This window comes from Crassostrea angulata, chromosome 4 (assembly GCF_025612915.1).
Source record: "Crassostrea angulata isolate pt1a10 chromosome 4, ASM2561291v2, whole genome shotgun sequence".
In the NCBI taxonomy this organism is placed as follows: Eukaryota; Metazoa; Mollusca; class Bivalvia; order Ostreida; family Ostreidae; genus Magallana; species Magallana angulata.
The window spans coordinates 12080245-12104002 of record NC_069114.1 but is presented as its reverse complement, the minus strand read 5'-3'; the positions used below and the strand labels follow the sequence as shown (position 1 = coordinate 12104002).

General features: G+C 32.5%; 2 protein-coding genes across 3 annotated transcripts; both read right to left on the bottom strand.

The window, feature by feature from the left end:
- Positions 1-864: 864 nt before the first annotated feature.
- Positions 865-23312, bottom strand: LOC128180025 (toll-like receptor 6). The gene is made up of 3 exons (XM_052847807.1): positions 23016-23312; positions 6463-6511; positions 865-5172 (listed from the first exon to the last, which is right to left on the bottom strand). The coding sequence occupies exon 3, from the start codon at positions 5000-5002 to the stop codon at positions 1223-1225; it is 3780 nt and encodes a 1259-aa protein (XP_052703767.1). The 5' UTR covers positions 5003-5172; positions 6463-6511; positions 23016-23312; the 3' UTR covers positions 865-1222.
- LOC128180026 (protein toll-like) lies at positions 9353-16055 on the bottom strand. Of its 2 annotated transcripts, none has more exons than XM_052847808.1 (2): positions 15792-16055; positions 9353-14690 (listed from the first exon to the last, which is right to left on the bottom strand). In XM_052847808.1, exon 2 carries the CDS (start codon positions 14482-14484, stop codon positions 10789-10791), a length of 3696 nt encoding a protein of 1231 aa, XP_052703768.1. In that variant the 5' UTR covers positions 14485-14690; positions 15792-16055; the 3' UTR covers positions 9353-10788. The 2 variants fall into 2 exon arrangements, with proteins under 2 accessions (XP_052703768.1, XP_052703769.1); XM_052847809.1 differs by lacking the exon at positions 15792-16055 and adding an exon at positions 15192-15284.
- Positions 23313-23758: the final 446 nt, after the last annotated feature.

Sequence of the window (23758 nt, the reverse complement as noted above, 5' to 3'; positions counted from 1 at the left end):
TCAAAGTACTGAGGTAGTGATGGGAGTTGATTTTATCGATTATTATTCGTTTTAAAATCAACGGCATGTTACTTTGCTTGGCAAGTAGTTTATAATCTGTTCTTGAATTATGCACATTTTTATAATATGAATTCGCGGACTTTTCCGACAAGAATTTTTAGAAAAACCCGTATGAATCGTGTTATGTAATGATTAAAGATAGAATTGATTCCATCAAACTATGTATAAGTAATCGAAATATACAAAAAATTGTATGGATTCAATCAATAATGAACTCTAGTCTCGTTCAATCAGACGCTCGGCTGTCTCCGTTAATCTCAAACAAGCAAGATAATCTGTACACCAGGTCACGGTACAGCTTTATGAGGCGACCTCTAAATATAGAATGATTCTCTGCTTATCGGAGATTTACGGAGACAGCCGATGGTTTAACGAGACTTTATTGAACTCTGGCGTATGAATACATACGACTGCAAAAAATATCTAAATTGTTCGTTACTGTTTAACATCTGACTATTTTCAAGGTATTCATAAATAAGTTTCTTAAAAACCAATGCTTCAAGATACATTCCATCCAATTTATCGATTATTTTCAAGAACTAAATCTTGTCAGCGGTGATGATTTGTGCTTAGGTCCAAACACTGTTTCACTTTCGGTTTGCCAGAGTAACTGCATAGGAGAGTTGGTTAAAATCAACTCCAAAAAATAACCCAGTTATAATAAATGTATTTGTTAAACGATTCATAAAGATTAAAATTTACCCTCGTCTTTATAATAATTCAGCTTTTATAATTGTGTGATATAGTAATGTACTACTGACAGTAGTAAAGACAATAAACACGCAAAATATCAATTGAAACCATGTATGTTATTTTATTTGAATTCGTTTCCACAACAGTTAAAATTAATGCTTCTCATATAAATTCACATTATTCATTAAATGTACATGTTTCGACAATATATTTCACATTTGCTGAGGCTAATAGACACACAGAGATCAAATAAACACCTCTTGCAAATTTCTTTTTGGATATATACTAGCTCTCTATCTCTCTGTCTCCCTTTCTATCTATATATTTAACACTCTCTCTGACTCTCCCCAATAATAAAATAAATTACATAATCATGAATTAGTATGAAAGTAAAAAGTTCTGGATGAGCAAATAAATAATAAAACAAGCGTTTTGTGTCTCAGTGACTTTCAGCAACACAATATTTGAGCTACACTTCGTCTTCTTCCTCCTCTCGATCGAGATCAACATGTACATCCTCTTCATGGACGTAAGCAGCATTGTCGAGCTGTATTGTTCCATTTCCTATATGCCTATTTGCAACATGGCCGTTTGCTTCTCTATAGTTTATTTCAGCGACGATTGTTTGTTGTTTTTGAGCATGGTCCCTCCCAATCCTCCCGTTTACTTCTTCAACTTCATCATGATCATCATCTTCGTCGTAATGACGTTCTATTCCGTTCTGCGGATAACGTTGACGCCCGTTAGCTATATCTTCAATAATATTGGGAAGGCGGGCTTCAACATCCGGTAGAGAATTCAACAATTTCTTGAAAAATAACTTATCGTCAACTCTAAGAGTAACATGTGTTTTTATGTAAAATCGTACTTCATCGTCCATCGTGTCCAAATCAGCATCTTGTCCAATGACAACAATCAAATGATTACTTCTAACACGTAAGGATTTTTCACTGGCGATTCTAAACGTAAAAACGGACCATTCATCTTGTAGATGATTTCCAGAAAGAATGAATAAAGTGTGTAGAGAAAAGTCAATAGCTTTTAGAACATTCTCTTCCTTCGAGGCACCCGGGAGGAAGTCACGGTCTGGAAGACATAACAGGTACCCGTTGTCTTCCAATGTTGGTCGCAGTTCATTCATTATATAAGGCATTTCACAGTCGGGGTATGATACAAACGCGTGCTTTTTGTATACATCATCGTCAAATCCATCTTCTCCGTAGGTTTCTTGAATAAAGTGTTTAATATCAGGTAGACTTTTGTTTTTGTTATCAATGTCTTTATACTGCGGCATGGAATATAACAATTTTTCGTGGAAAAGAGCCTGTTTTGCGTCAATGTACCGTCCTCTTTTAATATACCTTTGCATGTCTTTAATCATAATTTCTTTCAATGTCACGTCATAACATACCACAATTGCATAGTTTGTTCTTAATTCCTTGATTTTTTCTTGTGCCTCATTCCATGCGACCTTTAATAAGTCATCATCAATAAATTCGGTAGACAAAACAATCAACATTCTTTTGCTGTGCTTTACAATACTAGCAATGTTTTCTAAATATGTAAATCCAGCAACAAAATCTCTCATCATCTCACAAACAACATAATAATTTTTGTGGAATTCAAGATACTGCACGATATTTTCCATCACCCAGTCTGTAGTATCCGCCGCATGAAGAACTAAAACGTCAATAACTTCTTCTCTATCCTTATCATCTTTATCAAATGGATGAATTCCAAGATATATGTACATTAAAACCTTTACCTCCAATCTGTACACGTAAATCAGACTTAAAAAAATTATAAGAAGAACAAGCACTATCGAACACGTTATACTTGGTATAACCACATGCTTTGTCGAATCGAAATCTTCCAAGCAGACGAATTCCTCATCGTAAACACTGATGAAAAATTTACCTTTTTCGTCCTCGTCATCAACATTGCAAGTGACGTCTGACACTTGTTCAATTGATCCTCGTCTTTGCAACATCCAGTGCTTCATCCACTTTGTGTGACAGTCACATTTAAAGGGATTATTCATAATTTTTATATTTCTGATCTGCATTCTTTCAAGAACCCTTGGTAAGCTCACAAGATAATTTGAATCAAGAAGCAGTGTATCAAGGTTTTTCATGTTCATCAAAGCATCATCATTTATGCTTACAATTTGATTTTCCGATAGGAATAATTGTCGAATTCTACGGAAGTATTTTCGATTTCCGAGGCTAATAGTGGTGATATTGTTATTTTGGAACCACAAATCCAGAATACCGTCTGGTAGAAGTTTTGGAAGGAACACAAAGTGACGATTACGACAATCTACGATTGTGATGGATGTGAACGCTCTCGTGTAACACGTGCAATTTGAAGGACATTTGTCGGTTAGTTTCTCACAGTATGTTTCACTGGCCGGTATGGTTATCATCTCACGACCTTTCATATCCAATGGCTCTTGGCATTTCCAATCACTAAGAAAACTTTTGTCTGAGTCCAGGTATTCAAATTTTATACTTTGCGCAATAAATCTATTAAGATGTATTATCCTACAATCGCAGTTTATAGGATTTCCTTCTAGTATAAGTCTATAGTATTTAAGTATGAAGATTAATTTTACCCTTATTACATGGTTAGAATTATAGTTATATCTATCACTGCCATAATAGATTAATTCAATGTGATTAATTTTACAGCCTGTTAGATCAATCACCCGTTTTTTATCTTCTATATAAGCAAGAACTATTCCAGGATTGTCTATAATCTCTTTAGTATTCAAATCATCTTTTTTGTCCACACCATTTAAAATCTGATCGGCCATAATACTGTATGATATATTGCTTATATACGTTGTAAAATTTTTGAACTGTATAAGTGTATTTTTAAAGCTTGCAATTTGTAAATCGCTTAGGTAAAAGATAAACGTAGGTAATTGTGTGATAGGATTTCTGTCAAAATATAAAGACTGCAATTTTGTTGAGTAAATTGGCCATTCCAAAGTATCTACAGAAACTATGCGGTTGTATTCTAAATGAATTTCTTGTAAATCATTCAAAAACTGAAAGGCATTTTTGTCGATTTTTTCAATGTTGTTGCTTGACATATCAAGGTAAATTAATTGCCGGTTATCCAAAAAGAGATCTTCTTGAATTTCTTTTAGTTTGTTAGAATGAATATCAAAGTGTTTCAGGGAATATAATCCACCAAAAACTGTTAAAGGAAGACGTTCTATTTTATTTAAACTTAAATCAATGTGCTCCAAACCGTCAACATTTCGAAATAAATTTTCCGATATGTCTTGAATTTTATTCCCCGAAAATTGAATAATTTGTAAATCACCATGTATGGTGTAATTGCCCAGAGTCCCAATTTTGTTCATGTTCAAATTGAGAAGTTTTCGTATATGATGTTTCTCAACAGTTATATGAAATGCTTTGGCATAATGGTTAAGAGTTAATTCTGACGAAGAAAGATTTCTTGGGAAGGAGATAGAAGGAACTTTCCAGGGAAATGAAATTGGTTGTGTTAATCCGATTGATGTTAATTCCAGAGACACTATGTTAGGAAACTTCTTTGAGATGTCAAATAAAGAGAAATTAAGATGCACGTTATTAATGGTAAGGTCTTTTAAGTTTGGAAATTCCAAACTGCATTGAAAAAGGTCTAAGATATTCTGAAAAGTCAAAGGATTGACTGCATTAAGAGTATTGTGGATCCAAAGTGTGGCCACTTGATCCAATGTGTTACATATATTTGAGCGGTTTCCGGTATTTTCTATAACAGTATAGTTTGATGGTATCCCGGCATTCCTCAATAACAAGGAGAAAGGATATATCACATTTCCCAAAACTTCATAAGATTCCATGCTAAAGGAGCAATTATTTATTTGGATGTAGCTAATGACATTAGCTAGCTGAGTCCCATTAAATCTTGTCAAGTGAATAATAGTCTTGTCGAGACAGTAAAAGTCTATTATAGCAAGAGCAGGACTGTCATCAAATTTGAATAGTTCCAAAACCTTATCGATGTCAATATAACACTGCCTGATCACGGTACAATTATTGATAGGTACTCCTATATACATTATACGAGAAACTGTTTTCAGTGGCTGGTCGTTTTGATTCATAAGATGCGCATTTGTTATGCTCTGGTTGTACATTAAACATTCTGGTACACAGTTAGTTTCCATTGTGTAAATCATACAAACGCTGTTTACCAATGCGAATAACATCAGCGCCAAAGAGTAGTGGAACATTTTTGTAGACTTTCAAAGCCTGTGAAAGTTACTCATTAGAAGAACTTTCTATCCTCCAAATAAGAGACGAACAAATGTCCATTTTCAACCTTTAGGGAGAGTGGAAGTCTTGGTAACATTCTCGATAAACACAACACAGATTTTGTTTACATCCACATCATTTGCATCATCTGAAAAAGAGAAAAAAATTGAAAAAATAATGAAAGTGATTTGTATTAGAAAATAAAATACAGTTGGAAAGTTGCTTTATTCGATAGTTTTTACAATCACTTACCAAAAATATGTTTGCAAATATGTCACTTCATTATTCAATTTTGTTTGCATTATTAGGTAAGAAAAAATATGTGGTTTAAAAACATTACGAAATTTTCAACATAAGTCTTTTACGGAAAGTAGCAGATTAATAAAAAAAAATGATAAAACCCCAAATATCAATATTATACATCTTTTTCATACAATCAAGACAATTTTAAACATTCAAAGATCATAAACATATAATTTATGATGATAACCCACTAGAATCAGAAAACGAATCATTACATAGGCTGATAGGGTTAATAAAACCGCTCTCAGTACACTGTGCTAACAGCGAATTGGCTTCTTTATAAAACAGCTTGCATAATTTGTAGTTTGCCTCGTAGTAATTTCGCCCTCTCAACCCAATCAGTTACCTGCCTGTGCCTGACACCAATACGCATGCGAGTTTTTAAACTCAAAATGCCTACCACTGTGGTATTTATTATCTAGTTCTCCAATGATCGGAAGTTGTTTGCAGTTCATAACAAATCTGACTAACAGTTGCATTACCTTTTATTATTTGGATTCCTCTACTCTTTTAATACCATGATCAGGAATTGTTCGTATTGGATTCTATTTTGCTATCGTAGGAATAATTTGATCAAAGCAACAACAGGACTAAAGAAATGTAGGTCAAAGAGATTGACTGATTATTCTAATAGTTAAGCAATAAGATTAATTTTTTGTATTCGTGTTACATCATCTTAATAAATAGTTGTCTTGTTTTGATATTGTATGAATCGATGATTATATGATTGTCTTAATAGACAGTATTCTTTATGTGAATAGAAAAACACTTCAATGTACAGCAACACATTTTTGACAATTATCTGCAACAATACCAATACTTGGACAAATAACCTTTAAAAGGGCAGAAATGACCTCACAGTCCACGTAACTGATAATTTTTGTGGTTGATTTTACAAACCATTCATCTCAAACTAGGTCATTGTTTCTTTTTACTGACTCTAGTGTGTCATATTCTAATTGTATTGGAACAACCAAAGATGGGAATCATTTCCCTTGTCATAGACGTAACAAAAATAATTTACCGAGAATAAAAACTGCAAAGACAGGGAAAAGTACATAACTATCGACTGAATATAACAATCACAGCGATGAAATATCACAGTAAAGAACTTAAAACTTATAATAGTACTTACCTGGTATTACAGATAGTCCTTTCCGAAGTATAAGCAGAAACACAAATACCTGAAACAACAGTCATTCATTGTTAGAATTAATGACATTCAGAAAAACCACACAAAATTTATAACCTATTTATAGACGGACTGTGACCTATTGCAATTCAAATAAGTGTATATTTCCCGGATAATTGTATTCTCTAGCGCATTGCAACGTCTTTTTTGTATCTTAAGGAATCTTCCTTCAGTTTAAAAGCACCTGTTTTTTCAGTTGTTAAGTGATACAGAGAAAAACGATGTTGACAATTCCGACTTGCCATATGCATCTAATCGATCTTTTGACTTGTGATCTTTAACCGTTGAGATAAAACATTTTTCTGTATTAAACAAATACACATTTGTAACCCCTCTTTTATTTGTTTTTGTCCTGGATCAGTTCATTTGTAATTTTCCAAATGACATGTACAGGTCACCCCCCCCCCCACACACACACGCACAGAAACACTGACACATTTGACATTGTTTACAAATATTGCCGGATTTCCATGACTTCAGTTTGACGATAAGTTGTGTTTTTCTGCCACCTTTATAGGGCAACAAAAGAATTATTGTATCTTATTATACATTTCCTGAGACGAGCGCCTATATAATCATGTAAGCTCACTATTACACTATTACACTAATAAACTGTTAAAAAACAAAAATAAAAGGTTCTTGTTTGATCAATGTTTAATTTGGTAATCAAAATTCAGAATTTGTTTTTGATCTTTTAATGAAGACCCTAGAAAAATGAAATATATAAAAGTATCGAATATTAACAAATATTTATTTATATTCATTATAATACAATTCTGGTAGGGGTTTATAGTCTTGATCGCAAAGGAAATTGCCTCGCACGACTTCTACATATAACTCATTTGCAAGACCAGTAGAATCCATAGTATTCTGATGTCCCTGAAAACCATACAAGCAGGGCTGCCAAATTTACGGGGCTAAAATGCTTCTTCATTCAAATAGCCACCTCGTCTCATGTGTATAAAAACAGTATAAACAGCGTTTTTAAAACATTTAACGACACTTTTTTTGTTTATAAATGACAAGCAAAAAGGGCAATGTTATTGGTTAAAAGTAATTGCTCCATGATCATTATACAGTTATATAGACAAAGAAAGACAACTTCTTCTCTTTAAAAAGACTTCATGAGAAGGACTGGTTGCAATTTTTAAAGGAAAAACACCACTAGGGTTTTAATTTTAAATGGAACATTATTCTTTTTGCAGATAACATGGCAAAAAACTAAGGGTACATTTCAAGTTGTAACAGCAATATTTTGGATTTTATAAATTATAGCCTGAAAAATGCATTAAAAGATTATGAAACTTTTTATCCAAACAGAAAAGAATCATTTCAAAATAACACTTAATACTTACATACCAGAGACATAAACCATTTTTTTTTTATTAATAATTGAAACTTAAGACGCGTCTTTCCTTAAATGAAGAAACCAACATTGTACTTACGGCAGTAATCAATCGCAAATTCTCCGGCCTTTCCGGCACAACTCGAAAAAACCCCACCTCAAATGTATTAATATTAGTGGTTTTTAAAATTTCATACAAAATGGAGTAGCTTTCCATTAAACAGTAGCTGCTATGTATGACGCTTCTGTGGTAAACTTTAGGGTATATCATTGACTTTAATGAAGTCTAGCTCACATCTCAAAAGATTTTTAAAGATGTTGTATCTATATCAAAACGAAAACAATTTGTTAAAATCTGAAAACTAAAGCTAAGTTTAATGAAACTTGTCATCGCGCATTTGTTTAATTTCAATATTGCACTTTTTTAAAAACACGGGTTCTTGCATAAAGCGAAGTTCGTAATCAAACTCAGTATCGAAACATGATGCTAAGCTGGGTAAATAAAATGAATGCGTAAAGAAAATAATAGTACATAGAAGTGTATTTGGCATCTTTGTATTTTACTGACTTTATATTTCATGTCAGCTAATCATACAAGATCAAATACTATTAAGTTTATTTGCTGAAGTAAAAAGCATACCAAATTTAAATAATTCGTATCAAATTCAGGGACTGAAATAGTCAAGACCACAATTAATCAACATCCTTTCTATATGATTGATAAATAAAAAAACCCAAAACCAGATATTGAATAACACTATATATAAATACTCTGCACTTAGGTTTTCATTATGTATATTAAAAAAAAAATATTGATTAGGGAATTTTTTTTTAAATTATATTACTAATGAAGTGTAGAAATCTATTATGCTGTTAAATCAAATCTTCATCTTTCAACAATTATCGATTATTCAGTCACATATCTTTCCATTTCTGAAAGTAATCTATAATGAGTAAAAGTGCCAATGGACATTTTATTTTAGAATAACATGACAACATATATATATATATATATATATATATATATATATATATATATATATATATATATATATATATATATATATATATATATATATATATAAACAAATCCATTTGAAAATTTTCAAATCGGTCAATATTTCGTTTACAGTTTATAAAATCTTGAATTCTTTTTTTTCCAAGTGATAATTTTTCAATTTTTAGCTAAAATATTTTTAATGTCAAAACGTCCGGTAAGTGACTATTTTTAAACTTGGATCTATTACACAATGTAATCAATACTGTCATGGAATAGAAACATGCGCTGTGGTATGCGTTTCTTTATCCACAGTTATTTCCGAATATAATATGCATGCACACTTATGTATAAACACAAGGTATACAAATGTATCCCCGTGAAAGAAATACATTTTATTACATTTACATATAACTATTCCAAGCAATATTTTATTAAGCTCATGAACTATTTCCAGAATTATTCGAAAAAGAAAACCCACACTTGTTAAACTGAGTAAAGAGTTTATTAATGATATAACTTTAAATATTACACAATAAAACAATTTTACATTTCAAAGAACAAGCAAAACGAAAAAAGAGGAAAATAGGTATAAAAATCATTATTCTACTGTATTGAAATCTGGCCAAATTTATAGAAACCGGTTAACCAAGCGGATTTCAAACAGTTCTTTGTATAAAAATTTGTCCATAAAAATATTAGAGATTTAAATGTACTGCATAAAAATCAAATTTGGTCAGTGCGTTAAATGTTTACTTGACATCAACATGCATAATCTCAAGGTTGGAATAAACCAAAATTAAAATAAACAAAGTTATCTTTCCTGACAAAGGACGCCAATTTGTTCCGTTTATTGTGTTTCTAAAATTGATATTATGACATTGCTTTTCGTCTCTTAAAGTGCGTTTCCAAAAAAAATCACTTTTTCAGAATTTTTAAACCACTTAAGAAATATGTATAAAAATGTTTTTGATTCTAATAATTAACATGTGATCAAACAACCGTCAATAAATAAAAACAGTCATATTGTGTGAAGCATGAAAATTATAATAATTTTAAAAAAATCTATATTTCGAGCATTCACAAGTTATTGAAAATATAAATAAAAAAGCCAAGCAAGCATTTCCATCTACTTTTAAATCCAAATAATTTAAAACAGGCAGTTATAAAAATTCGCCCAATTAACCGGTATTTTTTTGCCATTCCAATACACTTTATAAACAACAAAAGAGGTATATCTGTATGGTTTAGACCGTAAAGCTTTAAAACAAAATAAGAGGTAGAGAGTAAGTACACAATGATCATGCACATTCAGCAATGCACAAGGTGAGTATATATGACGTCATAATAAATACTGCTGACAAAATTATGTAAGCTTTTCACAACATGTCCCTAATTAAAAAAAATATGGTGTCTTGAAACGACATTTCCAAACCAACCCCACCCCTCCCTCCTAAAAATTTGATTTCAGATCAATTTTTATTTATTTTTAGAAAGACTGTATGGTCATGGTCATGATAAGACATATGAATCTCTCTAGAAAGAAGAGCGCTGTATTAAAATCTAGGAAAACACTCCAAATCTTTAAGCTAAATTAGGACATTTTTCTGTATTGCTGAGTATTTTATAGCTTAAAATTAAGATAAATTTGTTGACCACCCGTGGTTAATGATGACTTCTATTATAAGCTAAATTTTATTAAGCTGATATTAAGGTCGATTCTCCATTTCAACTACTTTAATTTCTATAACAGTTTTTTCAGACAGCCAATAAGTGAAGGGTCAGAATTTCGGGGGGCATCATGATAAGATTATAAAATCGCCAAAAGATAATACATCTTTAAAGATGGCATGGACCCCATAAAATGTGGATATACTAATCTTGAAGTCTACAACATTGAATCACAAACTGTATATTACATAAAATGTCATTGTTTCTTTCTTTCATTTTCATTGATATCAATAACATCAGTTTCGTCCTTTTGAAAAGCTCTATTTTGATAGTGTTGTGTTCCGTTCAAATGAATATCTGTCAACTGAACATGACCATTCATTTTCCCATTTTGGATTTGGATTCCATTTTTCTTTTCCTCATTTTCTATCATATCGGCAACTATCCTGCTTAGTCCGTCTTCCATCTTCGTTTTGTGCAAGTTTTCGAAGTCCACAAAATTATTGTCGTCGTGTTTAATGTACAACTCGTGGTTTTCGATATCAGGGAGGGCATTCAATAAACGTCTGATAAAACCCTTCTCACTCACTTTAAGAGAAACGTGTGTCTTCACGTAAGCTCGTACCTCCTCCCCCATTGTTTCCACATTCACATCATCACCTAGAACCACAATGAGGTGATTACATTTTTCTCGCATTGACTTTTCACTGGCGGATCTGAAAGTAAAAACTGACCACTCATTATCTAACTGTTCTCCAGAAAGAAGAAATATGGTATGTAAACAGTTGTCAATCGCTTTTAGGACATTTTCCTCTTTTGGTGCTCCAGGAATAAAGTCCCTATCTGGTAGGCATAGTGTAAACCCATTGTCTTCTATAATTGGTCTCAGTTCGTTCATGACGTACCCCATATCGCTTTCGCAATACGACAGGAAAGCATGTCTTTCATACATCTCCGCGTCCGTGACATCGTTCCCATACATGTTCTGAATAAGATATTTTAAGTCAGGTAGACTTTTGACTCTCATGTCGTCGCCAGTTAGTTGTGGCATGCAGTATAAAAGTTTTTCTTGAAAGAAACTTTGATTAGCATCAATGTAACGACCTCTTTTGATATATTGCTGCAAATCTTTGTCTGGAATTTCTTTTAAATTCACATCGTATGACACAACAATGGCGTAGTTAGTTTTAAGAGCTTTAATCTTTTCTTGGGTCTCATTCCATGCAATTTTTAAGATGTCGTCGTTTATGAATTCCTTTGAGAGCACGATTACTATTCTTTTACTATGTTTCACCAACGTGGCAATATTTTCTTGGTATGAAAATCCTGCTACAAAATCTCGCATCATTTCGCAAACTAAATAATGAGCACTACTGAATTCCAAATATTCAACAACATTTTCCATTACCCATTTCGTCGCTGCTGGTGAATGTACCACTAGTACATCTACAATTTCTTTACAGTCCTTATCCTGATCAAAGGGGTGAAATCCAAGGTATATATAAAGTAGGACCTTGATTTCAAGCCTATAAATGTACATCAGGCAAATGGTTATAATCATCAAGACTAAAACAACAGATGCAATCACACTTGGAACAAGAACCTTATTATAAGAATCAAAGTTTTCCAGGCATACAAACTCGTTGTCTGGTACACTTAGAAATTGTCTTCCATTTTCGTGTTCTTTATCAACGTTACACGTAACTTTTTGCGAATTAATGGTTATATTTGGTTTATTTAACATCCAATGTTTCAACCAAACCGTATTGCAATCACATTTAAAGGGATTATCTTCTATATTAAGTTTTCCTGAGAAATAGTCCTGGATTTCAGAAGGCAAAGATACCAAAAAATTAAAGTTCAAAAATAGTTCCTGAAGGTTTTTCAATTGACGGAACACACTAGACTCAATTTGTGCAAGACTATTATGAGACAAATAAAATGAACGAATGTGGTTGAGGTATATTCTATTACTTAATGTTGTTATGTTGTTTTGATGAAACCAGAGGTCCAAGCTACCAGAAGGTAACATTTTAGGTAAAGAGCGAAACCCTCTATTACGACAGTCTACGATGGTTATATTGCTGAGAGATCTTTCATAACATGAGCAGTTGAATGGGCAAAGTGGTATATTTTTCTCGCAATATGTGTCCTTTTCGGGGACTTCTAGTAAACTGTGGCTTTCAAACTCAGCTGGCCATTGGCATTTCCAATCGAAGCTTTTATCAGCTTCAAGAATATTGTCTTTTATTAAAAAGTTCAATACTTTTGAAATTTGGTTAATTCTGCAATCACAGCGAAGAGGATTGTCTTCCAAAATAAATTTGAAAGTTTTAAACACCAGAAGAAGATTTTGGTGCAGTTGTTCAATTTCTTTTGATTTTATCTCGTTAACCTCATAGTTTGGTATTTCCAAATTGTCAATTCTGCTTCCAGTTAAATCCAAGATAACTGAGTGTTTATCGTCGATTGGCTGTCTGACAACGAAATTTTGGTTTTCTACTGTTGTTTCGTTATTTACTCCATCTTGAATCGGATTTCTTGTAAAGTCTAAAATTGTTTGAGTAAAGTTTTTAAATTTCGAATTTGTGTTTTTCAAACTTATTTTTTCTAATAATTGAAGTGAGAACACAACCTCTGGGACCTCGGAGAACCCATTACCGTCAAGAATAAGCTTCTTAAATTCTATAGAGCGACTTGGGAAAACGTTTGCATGTATTGCCGCAATTTTATTATATTCCAAATGAAGTTCCCGTAAGAGCCTCAAATGAGAAAAAGTGTTTTGTTCAATGTTGCTTATTTTGTTTCCGGAAAAGTCCAAGTACACCAAATTCAAATTATCAGAAAAATGATCGGATGACAGATAACTGATATGGTTGTTTTTAAAATCAAGATGTCGAAGTTCATTTAAGCCTTTAAAAGAGTCTGTTGGAACATGTACCAACTCATTAAAACTAAGATCCAAATACTGAAACCCTCTAAGATTTCTAAAGGTATCATTACTGATAGTATGAAGTCCATTTCTGGATAAGTCGAGTTTATGTAGAAATCCTCTGAAAGTGTGGTTGGAAAGATCCGTAATTTGGTTTTTGCTTAGTGACATTTTTTTCATATGCATGTCATTAGGTACTTGAATGTGAAAAATTTCAGCGAATTCATAGTGTTCTGTATCGGTTCTGGACATGTTGAAACTTAAATGCAACCAAACATCACTCCATGGAAAATCTGGAGGTTGCATCAGGTCGGAGTTTTCAATGGAGAGGACTTGTAATCTCGGAAACATACTGGGTAACTGAGAGAGATACTGCTTCATTGGGAACTTTACAAAGTTAATTTCTTTCATGTAAGGAAAGGTGGTGTTGCAATAAAAAAGCTCCTTGATAGATTTGACTGAGTTTGTTAAATTTTTAGGCATATACGTGATACCTTCTAGGGTATTCCACACTTTACAGCTATTTCTATGAATTGGTTCTCCGTCACAGTATTTCATATCTAATGATGGATATTTTGTGTAGAAGTTGATCATAAATATCTTGAATCGGTTTTGAATCGGATACAGTTGCTCCTGGGATATTGTACAATTCACAATCTGTAGATATGACATCACATTTGGTAAAAATGGCCTGTGGTCGTCAGTAAAATATACTTCAAAATCTTTCAAACACCAGAACACTAGTACTGCATAAACAGGTTTGGTGTCAAAGTTGAAGGCGTCGATAAATTCTTTCGTATCCACATAACACCTGGAATCAGTGTAGGGTTCCATGAGAAATAACCGTAATCCGAACATTTTGGTTTCCATAGTTTCATTGAGATAGTGCATGATATTTGGTGCTGGCTGTTCACGTAAGTAAAATTCACATTTAGCAATTCTACAGTTGGTTACGTTTTGAAGATAAACCACCGAAAACAGACTACAAACGCACATAACTCGTAACAGTATTGGCTCCATTGTGAAAAAATGATTGTAGTATGTCTTATTTTTTTGTTACTTTTTTTTTGTTACCGCTTCTACATCTTTTGTTTGTTACTTTGCATGTTCTCTAACCGAGCAAAGATTGATGCACTTTTTCATAATGGAAACGATCACATATTTCTTCTTCCCAATCAAGATATTGTTCTTTCACAACGATGGTGTATCCAGTAATTCATATCAATCTGTGAACAAAAAATGATGTTGTAAATACAACTGTTTTCATCATACCGATCTAAAACTGAATGTGGTTTTGATCTAGTTACGCTTATAGTATAGCACAACTTAATTGCACACCTATGCAAATTTATGTATACACATTTTTCATGATGGAAATAAATCTCTTTGCTGCTGTCTCATTTGTGGACCTAATTAGGAAACCTAAATTAATGAAAATATGCAACAGAATTACCTCCAAACTTTTTACATTTCAGCATCTTAAAAATACTATTTTTTTAATAAACAGATAATAAAAAACCTAAATGGGTAAAAACATACTTAGTTCAACAAATAAATGTATAGGTAGTATACTTAATCAAACAATGAAATTAATATCCTATAATATACTCAAGAAGATAACATTTAAATGTAATCATTACAAGTATTATTCTAAAGTATTAGAACTTGGAGTTCTCTTCCAATACAACCTTAATTTCTAGTAAGAATAGTAAGAATGTTTATCATACTTCTGAATGCACTGAAAAAAAAAACTGGTTCCTCAATGAGAAGTTACCGCAGTATGTCAATGTGTAGTCAGTCGAGGGCTTTTTATGTTTAGAGGTTCAAATGACTATAACGCGAGTTTATCTTTATCCAAAAATATATGATATTTGTGTTCCAGTGAGTAAGTTTTGATTGACAGTGCCACTACGTTTATATTTTCTGGGAACCACAAGAGATCCTTATTCATGTAGTTGATAGATTAATTTTTCTTTGCCAGTCGACATACTGATTTATCACTTCAAACTCTAAAATGACCTGAATTTAATTGAAACGATGATAAACAACCCTTTCTATTTCTGTCACATTTTATTGTGATTGTCCATGCAAACGAGGGGAAAACAAGATTTAATCACAATTATTGATATATATTACTACAACGTGCAGGGATGTTTTATTGCAACCTACCATCTTTCTCTATTTCATTTGTTTATTATGAATGATTTGGGGGGTTCTTACTTTTCTTATATAATTTCCTGATAAACATCTGTGTATTACCATAATTATTAAACATATTAAAACACAATATGAAATGCGCATTAGAAATAGAAGATATTTGATCTTACCTTGGCAAGTGAATGCTTGAGTAGTCCTTAGCTAGCTACAAAAGTCTATTCGTCCCAGTGTATTATTTTTTCACGTTCACCTCCGTCAAAACGAACACAGTGCAATGATTAATAACTATTCCAGCGAAGAACACGGAAATCTTTAGTCTAACTGAACAGGTGAGTGGCTCAGGTGAACACAAGAGGCAGCCAAGCTCTACTTACATATGTTACGTTTGGATGACCAAGCCATGTTGGCTGGAAGACCAAATTGATTCTGTGTAATCAAGCTAATTATTTTAAATAATTTTTCTTTATTTAATGCCAAACTTGTCCCTTTGCTCGCAGAAACGTTAGAAATGGTGCAGGGTTTTTTCCCCCTATCGTTTATCTATTCAGTTTTTAGCTGTGTCTTTATTGAAGGACTCCGACGTAAATGCTTAAATTGGGCTTTCGTGGTCGTTTACTTCACCAGAAATAAATATTCATTCATTTAATGAGGGTTTTTATTACAATGATTAGAATCAGAGGAGTTTTACGCACACGTTGTTTCTGCATTTTTTGACATAACATAAAAATAATCATGAAGAAAAAAAAAATAAAGGTAAAGGGTTCAAATAGCATAAAATGATTAAGTTCGGATTATCCAGTCAACGACGCATAATGGTTTGAAGATTAAGATTTGTTTAAATTTAGTATATGCTTTAATTATGTTTTGATACACTTGTCAATGCTAAAATAATGCTCAAATGACGTTTAATGATGTTTGTTTAAGTATCCGGGAATAATTATTCTTGCCAAAGTGCATGCCATATATTGTGATAATCCTTGATAATCCCTATCTATACATATTATGATGTACAAATTTACCACAAAACACACTAAACAATTTACAATGTTACTTTTATTTAAAACATTGATGTTGATGTTTATATGTTTTGAACATGTCGAATCTTGCTGAATAAAATTCACATTGTTACTTTTCTGTAAGTAGAACTTTTGTAACTTTTCTGTTTTCTTTGCCTTCGCAATACAACGCAAAACATAAATTTGATGTGGATTTGAATCAATATTTAATAAACTTAAACTTACAACCAAAAATGAGTAGGATTATGGAAGGTTATGGCTATGCATGTATATTTGTTTAAATAAAAGCAAGTTGGTCTTAAAAAAAATGAAACAATTTTAACTTTGTGCAATATTGGTTTTCATCGATAATTAAGATCACGTCATTTTAATTGTACATGTTAATGCCCAACTTTACCGATAATTGTGGGTAAATATCGGCACAAAGTAATTCCGCATTGAAATTCGACTGAGCACGTCAATTTTAAATGTTCTTTGATTGTTTGGAACTCAGTTAATTCGTACGCACAGTATCTTGTTAACAAAAATATAGATATAATATGCATTATGGTGTTTGAACAATTCAATTCTTTACAACCAGAACTCTTTGGAATCTTAGTCTATAAGTTTCAAATGACTACATAAGTGCTAAACGTAGTTATGTCTAATTAATGTCCTTTTTTAAAAGTGCATCGCGTGCCGTATATAGTGCTTATTGCCAGCGATACAAATTACCGTTACATAAAAAATGTCGCTTCGTTTCCTGTCCAACATGATCTATACACACACGTACAGTGATTAGTCTCTGACCAATATTGTAGTGCAAACAAAAGATAGATAGATAGATAGATATAGATAGATAGATAGATAGAATTTGTTATGCAAATGTAAAGGGGACCCGGCTTTAAATCTTTCGTAGATAAAAGCATTGAATAGATAGATAGATAGATAGATAGATAGATAGATTGGTTGCAAGGTGGCCAAGTAAATTGAATGTTCCTTTAGAATTCGCTATATATCCGAGTTTCATATGTGCTGTTACAGTTTATAATTGTTTTGTAATGGGCGTATTTTGGGGAAATGTTTGAATGAATGATCAACAAGCCTGTATTGTATTTTAAAACATTCTGTGAATATTTACAAATGAGGGATTGATATTCTCGAAAATCTATGAAATTTAAACCACAACAAATTCTAAGCAATCCTTAAAATGCCCATGTTCTCGTTAGAAAACCAAACAAATCCGACTTGTTTGCTAGTTTGAGTAGAGTAGCTCGCAATGCAGTATATAATTCATTATCTTAATGGTTAGCTTCTAATTTGCTGATATTGGCTTTACAGTTTACATCATAACATTATCAATTCAAGCTTAGCCTATCAAGTTAACCTTTTTACAGTGCATATAGCGTGTATAATTATGGCGTTTACTATCAAGACTATAAAAAGGGTCTACAAAAGTTTTCTTTTTAATTATAAAATGTTTATCTATAAAGACATAAATGTCACACTCCCTCAGAATATCTGCACCTTAGTGTTGTGTAATAGACTTACGTCAGTCCATTGTCCCGCATGGCAGAGTGATTATCATTAATTTGTTTTTCTGCAGGTGTTTTCATGAAAATATGTTTATTACTGTTTTTCAACAGTTCCTTATCTATGAAAAAGGGTGGTCATTTAGCCTTTTGCTATTAATCGTCCTGACTTAAGATGGTAAATGGCAGTTTAAAAGAAGAAGCTGTTTTAAGAAATGTGTGCAATTAAAAAGAAGATACTAGGTACATGTGTCGCTTGAAGGGTCATTTATCTATAATAGATTACCAAAGAAAGAGTAAAGTAACCATAAAGTTACCAAAAAAGACGATATTAGAGAGAATTATATCAATTTTATGGTAAGATTTCCTTTCAAAGTTGTGCAGTCAATAACCAAAATTATTCGTCAGACGATTATATTAAAAAAAGGAGGGGTAAGAAATATACGGCAGAGATGCTATCATGGAACAAAAATAACATATTTGCATTTTTGTATCGATGATCTTGCACTATAAATGAGTAGGTAACATCCCTGTGTAGATATATAAACATGTTGTTTACCTCAAACTTTACCCAAAGCCTAAGGACTCTGCAAATAGTGCTTTACAAAACAAGATAAGGTATGCCAGTTGTATTGGCAGTACTGGAGATCTCGTATTGAATTTGTTGCTACAGCTAATTGTTCGGAATGCACGAGTTTTGTTAATTTTCAAAACTGATGATAAGATTATTGTTTCATACATCTACCTTCCGTCGTTTGAGAACTCAACGGAATATACGGTCCACGTGATCTTACAAGCGATTTATTATGGCATGAATTAGAGTTTATGAAAGGCAGTTAAAGAAAACAACTTCTAATGGATACCGTTATGTACTCTTAACATTTGAGAAAAAAAATGATTACCGCATACATTAAGCTCATGAATATGCATTAATCTTCAACATGTCAACAATGATGGATGAAAATGTGGTTGAAATCTATAAAACGGAGAAAAAACTATTTCTTTTCTCCTACTCAAAAGTCATTTCACATGTCAAATTTTAAAAACAGAATGACAAAAAGGGGTTTATTATAAAACAGAATTTAAATATTAAGAGTATAAATTTCAAGGTAAGAGAGTTGTACAATGACGATATATACCAAAACGTTGTCACTTTCGAAAATGAAATTTAACGAATCCATGTTTTCAGGCAAAATATAGAATCTGTGAGAAAATACCAAAACTATATATACATATATACTATTTGTCTTTCTCTGAGTATTATGAATTAGTGTTTCATAAAAATAATTTCTTGTAATAATCACCCATAGTACTTGAATACCGTTTTGCGCTTTTACTAGTTATTGTTGATTAGTGTCAAACTTCAGACCTGCTTCTTCCAAGAGACGAGTGTACCACACACAATTCTATGAATAATTCATGAGATATTCAAAGTGAGCGGGTCAAATGATCTTATCTCTTGAATATTTGATTATTTTTATATGTTTCCGTGTGACAACATTCTACGATCCTAACGATTCTAGGAATTGCTTGCATACTGACGGTTATCTTAATGAAGTGCAATTGTACAATCTCTCTCTCTCTCTCTCTCTCTCTCTCTCTCTCTCTCTCATTGTTCAGTATTAAGTCGTTTTGTCTAGCAAAAATCAATGCTACACATCGATAACAGGCACGTAGCGTCGTTTCTGAAGGGTGGGGTGGAGGGGGCAGACTGACCCAAAAAAAATTAAAAATTTAAAAAAAAGGAAAATATTGTAAAATTTAAAAGAAAATTATTTGTCGCGAGAAAAAAAGGAGGGGGACAGCCCCCCCCCCCCCTGCCTCTCCAACCTAATGCTACGTGCCTGGAAAAAAAAAATTGCTGGCCCCTTCCCATCCCCACCCCTCCTCCCCACACACCCACACACACCAAAATACTGGTAAATAAACACACACATTGAATTCAATTATACAAATGTACTACAACTATCCAGATACGCTAAATAGAGAAAACATCATCAAAACGATATCAAAAAAGGCCTATACTACAGTTGTACTAGTATCGAATGATCTTGCAGAGATTTATTGTGAGAGGGGGTGGACGTAGAAAACAGGACCAGAATTTTCTAATCTCACCAAACAACTGACACAACAACAAAACTCAAGTGGTGATTTTTTTTCTGGTTTGCGCAGGATGTGTTGAAAAAGATGTAACAACAATTCCATTGACTTTAATTCGTCCTATTTAAGGAAAGGCGGCCAACATCCAATTTAATCTTTAATCTTTTTCCGGTGATCAGGCGCCGAAGTTAATGGATAAAGAATGCCCTATGTTTGTCGAGTGTTTATGTTTGGGTCTTTGTCTCCCGGGGATTTATCTCCAGCTGCGGATGAACAAAAGTGGTAAACAGGCATCCGACTTACTTTCTTTTATCGACATTGATGTATCTGATAGAAGACGAATACAAACAGTTGGCGCGTTGGCTAGATTTCTATCCGAATTTGTTCAAAAGATTGACTTTTGTGTTATATAAATACTAAACAACATTTGAAAAAAACAACTTATCTTCGTGTTTGAATATTTACTTTTTTAAAGTAACATTTTTTCTTCAGATATTATAGATGCATATCTTAATACCTTATCCATTTCAAGAATAATTAGTGTCAAAACTTATAATTTACATCATCAAGAAACTCGATCACTATAAAATTGGCCAATTAGAGTACTAGTATCTCATATGTTATCCTGCTGAGTTTTGTTTACAAATAAAAATTGATATATTTTTGGTACATGTGTACCGACAAAATTATTCAGATACGGTTGAATTATTAATAAAGTTCACAATCATAAGTTAAAAAATTGAAATCCAACAAACTCTTTTGCGTTCGAGGAAGAAAAAGACCATAACGAACGACGCTCTTCCAAAGCTTTCTTAAACCAGTTCTTTAGAACTTCAGATAACTTGAAATTGTCCCTGGGTTTTTTTTTATATAAAGCTCTTATTTCTCTCACAAGGAATTAATAAAATCTGAAAAAAAAAAGACCCCACAATCATCTTAGTCTACCCTTTAAAATGTACGTTCAGATTCAACGTTTCAACTTTTTGCGCACCTGATAATTAAAATATGACAACTGGAAAATTGTGTATGGTAGACATGAATTAACAAAGGGCAATTAGCAATTCTTGAGGCCAGATACTATTCATTATGAATATTGTATGTTCTTCAAATTAGATTTCAATGTAAGCTTAAAATACTCATTAAGGGTGATTTATTTCCTAGTTAGCTATATAGTAAATGGAAACGAAAGCGCAATAAAAATAGCTATTCGACAGAAACGATAATTTTGGAAGATAACCATTCAAATATTGGTTAAAAAAGAGCTATAAATGTTACATTTCTTATTCTGTCTTAATAAATGGCGATGTTCCATTTACAGTTGTTCGAGTAAGGTTCTTTGTTTTTTTAAATGAATGATCACTTGTTGTACTTAAACTTTGATGAGAAAAAAAATTAACACCAATTCAATTTTAGTTGTAAAGAACACAGTCCTATATGCAGTGTGTCTTTGAGTTTTTTGAGATCCACAACAAACATATCATACAAAATTGTTTTGATTATGTTTAACAATGTGTATATGCAGCAAAAATGTATATGTTACAGAAGTATGTACTAACTACGAAAAGGTGAATCGTTCCACTTAAATGCACAGCATTAAGGTTATGTTTTAATTTGAAAAAAAATATTTATTCAATATGTTTAACTCTATCAGTTTCAGTTTGTAACGAGCTTATACTTAATAGTATTGGTCCATTTACACTAATTAATCACTCAAATATTGTCTTTATTTTCATCTGACACGACGAATATTGTGGAATCGTCAGATTTCGTGGGTGCTAAATTTTCGTGGAATTCGTAGGTACCTCGATAATTACTAGTAACTCGTAATAACGAGATCTTTTCTCGTAATAACTAGATAATTAACTCGTAATAACGAGATCTTTTCTCGTTATTACGAGATCTTTTCTCGTAATAACGAGATCTTTTCTCGTAATAACGAGATTATTAACTCGTAATAACGAGATCTTTTCTTGTAATAACTAGATAATTAACTCGTAATAACGAGATCTTTTCTCGAAATAACTAGATACAAATATTTTTATGTGGCCCTATTCATCTTTGTAGGTGTAATAGAATACACAAATTACGTCCCCCTGAACCTATAAAATTCAAGCAATCCACGAAAATTGTTTCCAACGAATTGTAATGATTCCACAGTACTTGCTGAAAGGATGTATGAGCGGTGCGTCAGCAAGCTACATGTAACGCTGCACAGCGAATATAGCGTTATTCCCGGTGAATTCAAGGAAATAGGTACAAAATATGCACCAGTATTCAAGATATGGAACTTTGATTAATCATTGTGTATAAGTAATTTCTTTAAAGAGTTTGCAATTCAACTGTAACAATTAAAGCATCATCGTGCCGAGAATTCTTCAAAAGAAGGAAAAGAAAAACGTTCAGTTTGAAACATGGTTTGCAAATATGCATGTCTGATGTACTACTTGCCAGACCTTGCAGTTTGACACAGGGCTTCCATTTTCTCTTGTTGCGGTGATTTCAATTACAAGACAAGTTATGCAAAGCAAGTGAAAAGGTGTGACTACTTTTTATGATAACAATGTCACATGCCGTGGCGTAATGGGGATAAAACTAATGCACGGACCACAGAAAACGAACACAACAAAACACAAGGAACCGGTTGTCATTGAAAGATACAAGCAAATGTAATTAATTAACATTCAGGTTAATTAATCGCCGAGGAATAAATCCCACTCCATATCTTATGCTTAATTTTACCATTTATCATCACAGACCGCTAACTCACCTTAATTTTTTGAGGAACTTGATTTCGTCCGTTCTTTCCGGATATTTCTTATCCGAATCGGTAGATTTCCTATGATTCGAATATTCCAATGTATATAATTAAGAATGCACTATTTCTTCTCTGACACTATCTGTTTTGAATAACACGTGTATGACTGACTTGTCATAAGTTGGACTACCTGGGAAGCACGTGTGTACATTGTCTTACCTGTTCAGGACATAGACCCATATATCTATCGTTGCATGCCATTTTCCACATTTCCTTGTATTGCTATTTTTTTCAGAGCAAAAGAATTTTAGAAATAGCTGTAAAAACATCGACCGCAGTTCGACATGCAGGAATGACTGGCACTAACTTTCAACCTGTATGATTGAATGATAAACAAACTATGTCAAAAATGTAATTAATTAAAATTATTATCTTGATTAGTAGTGTTATGCATTTATTCACTGGTTTGACGATCTCTCTTAAATTTTATTTATTATTGAAAGATATCAAACATTAAGAAACAAATCTCTCTCTCTCTCTCTCTCTCTCTCTCTCTCTCTCTCTCTCTCTCTCTCCACCCCGGCCCCTTTTCATTTAATAAATAACGACGATGACATCATCATATCATGATATCAATATTGTCTGACTACATGTCACAACATCCGGATTTCTATCATCAAGCAGAAAATACATTTCCGGTTCCCCCATGGAGGATGAATAAACATTTAAAACTAAAGTAAGAGGGGATTAATTCC

What these genes read in the sequence shown, in the direction of transcription:
- LOC128180025 (XM_052847807.1), bottom strand. Translation starts at nt 5,002, where the DNA reads ATGTTCCACTACTCTTTGGCGCTGATGTTATTCGCATTGGTAAACAGC.
- LOC128180026 (XM_052847808.1), bottom strand. Translation starts at nt 14,484, where the DNA reads ATGGAGCCAATACTGTTACGAGTTATGTGCGTTTGTAGTCTGTTTTCG.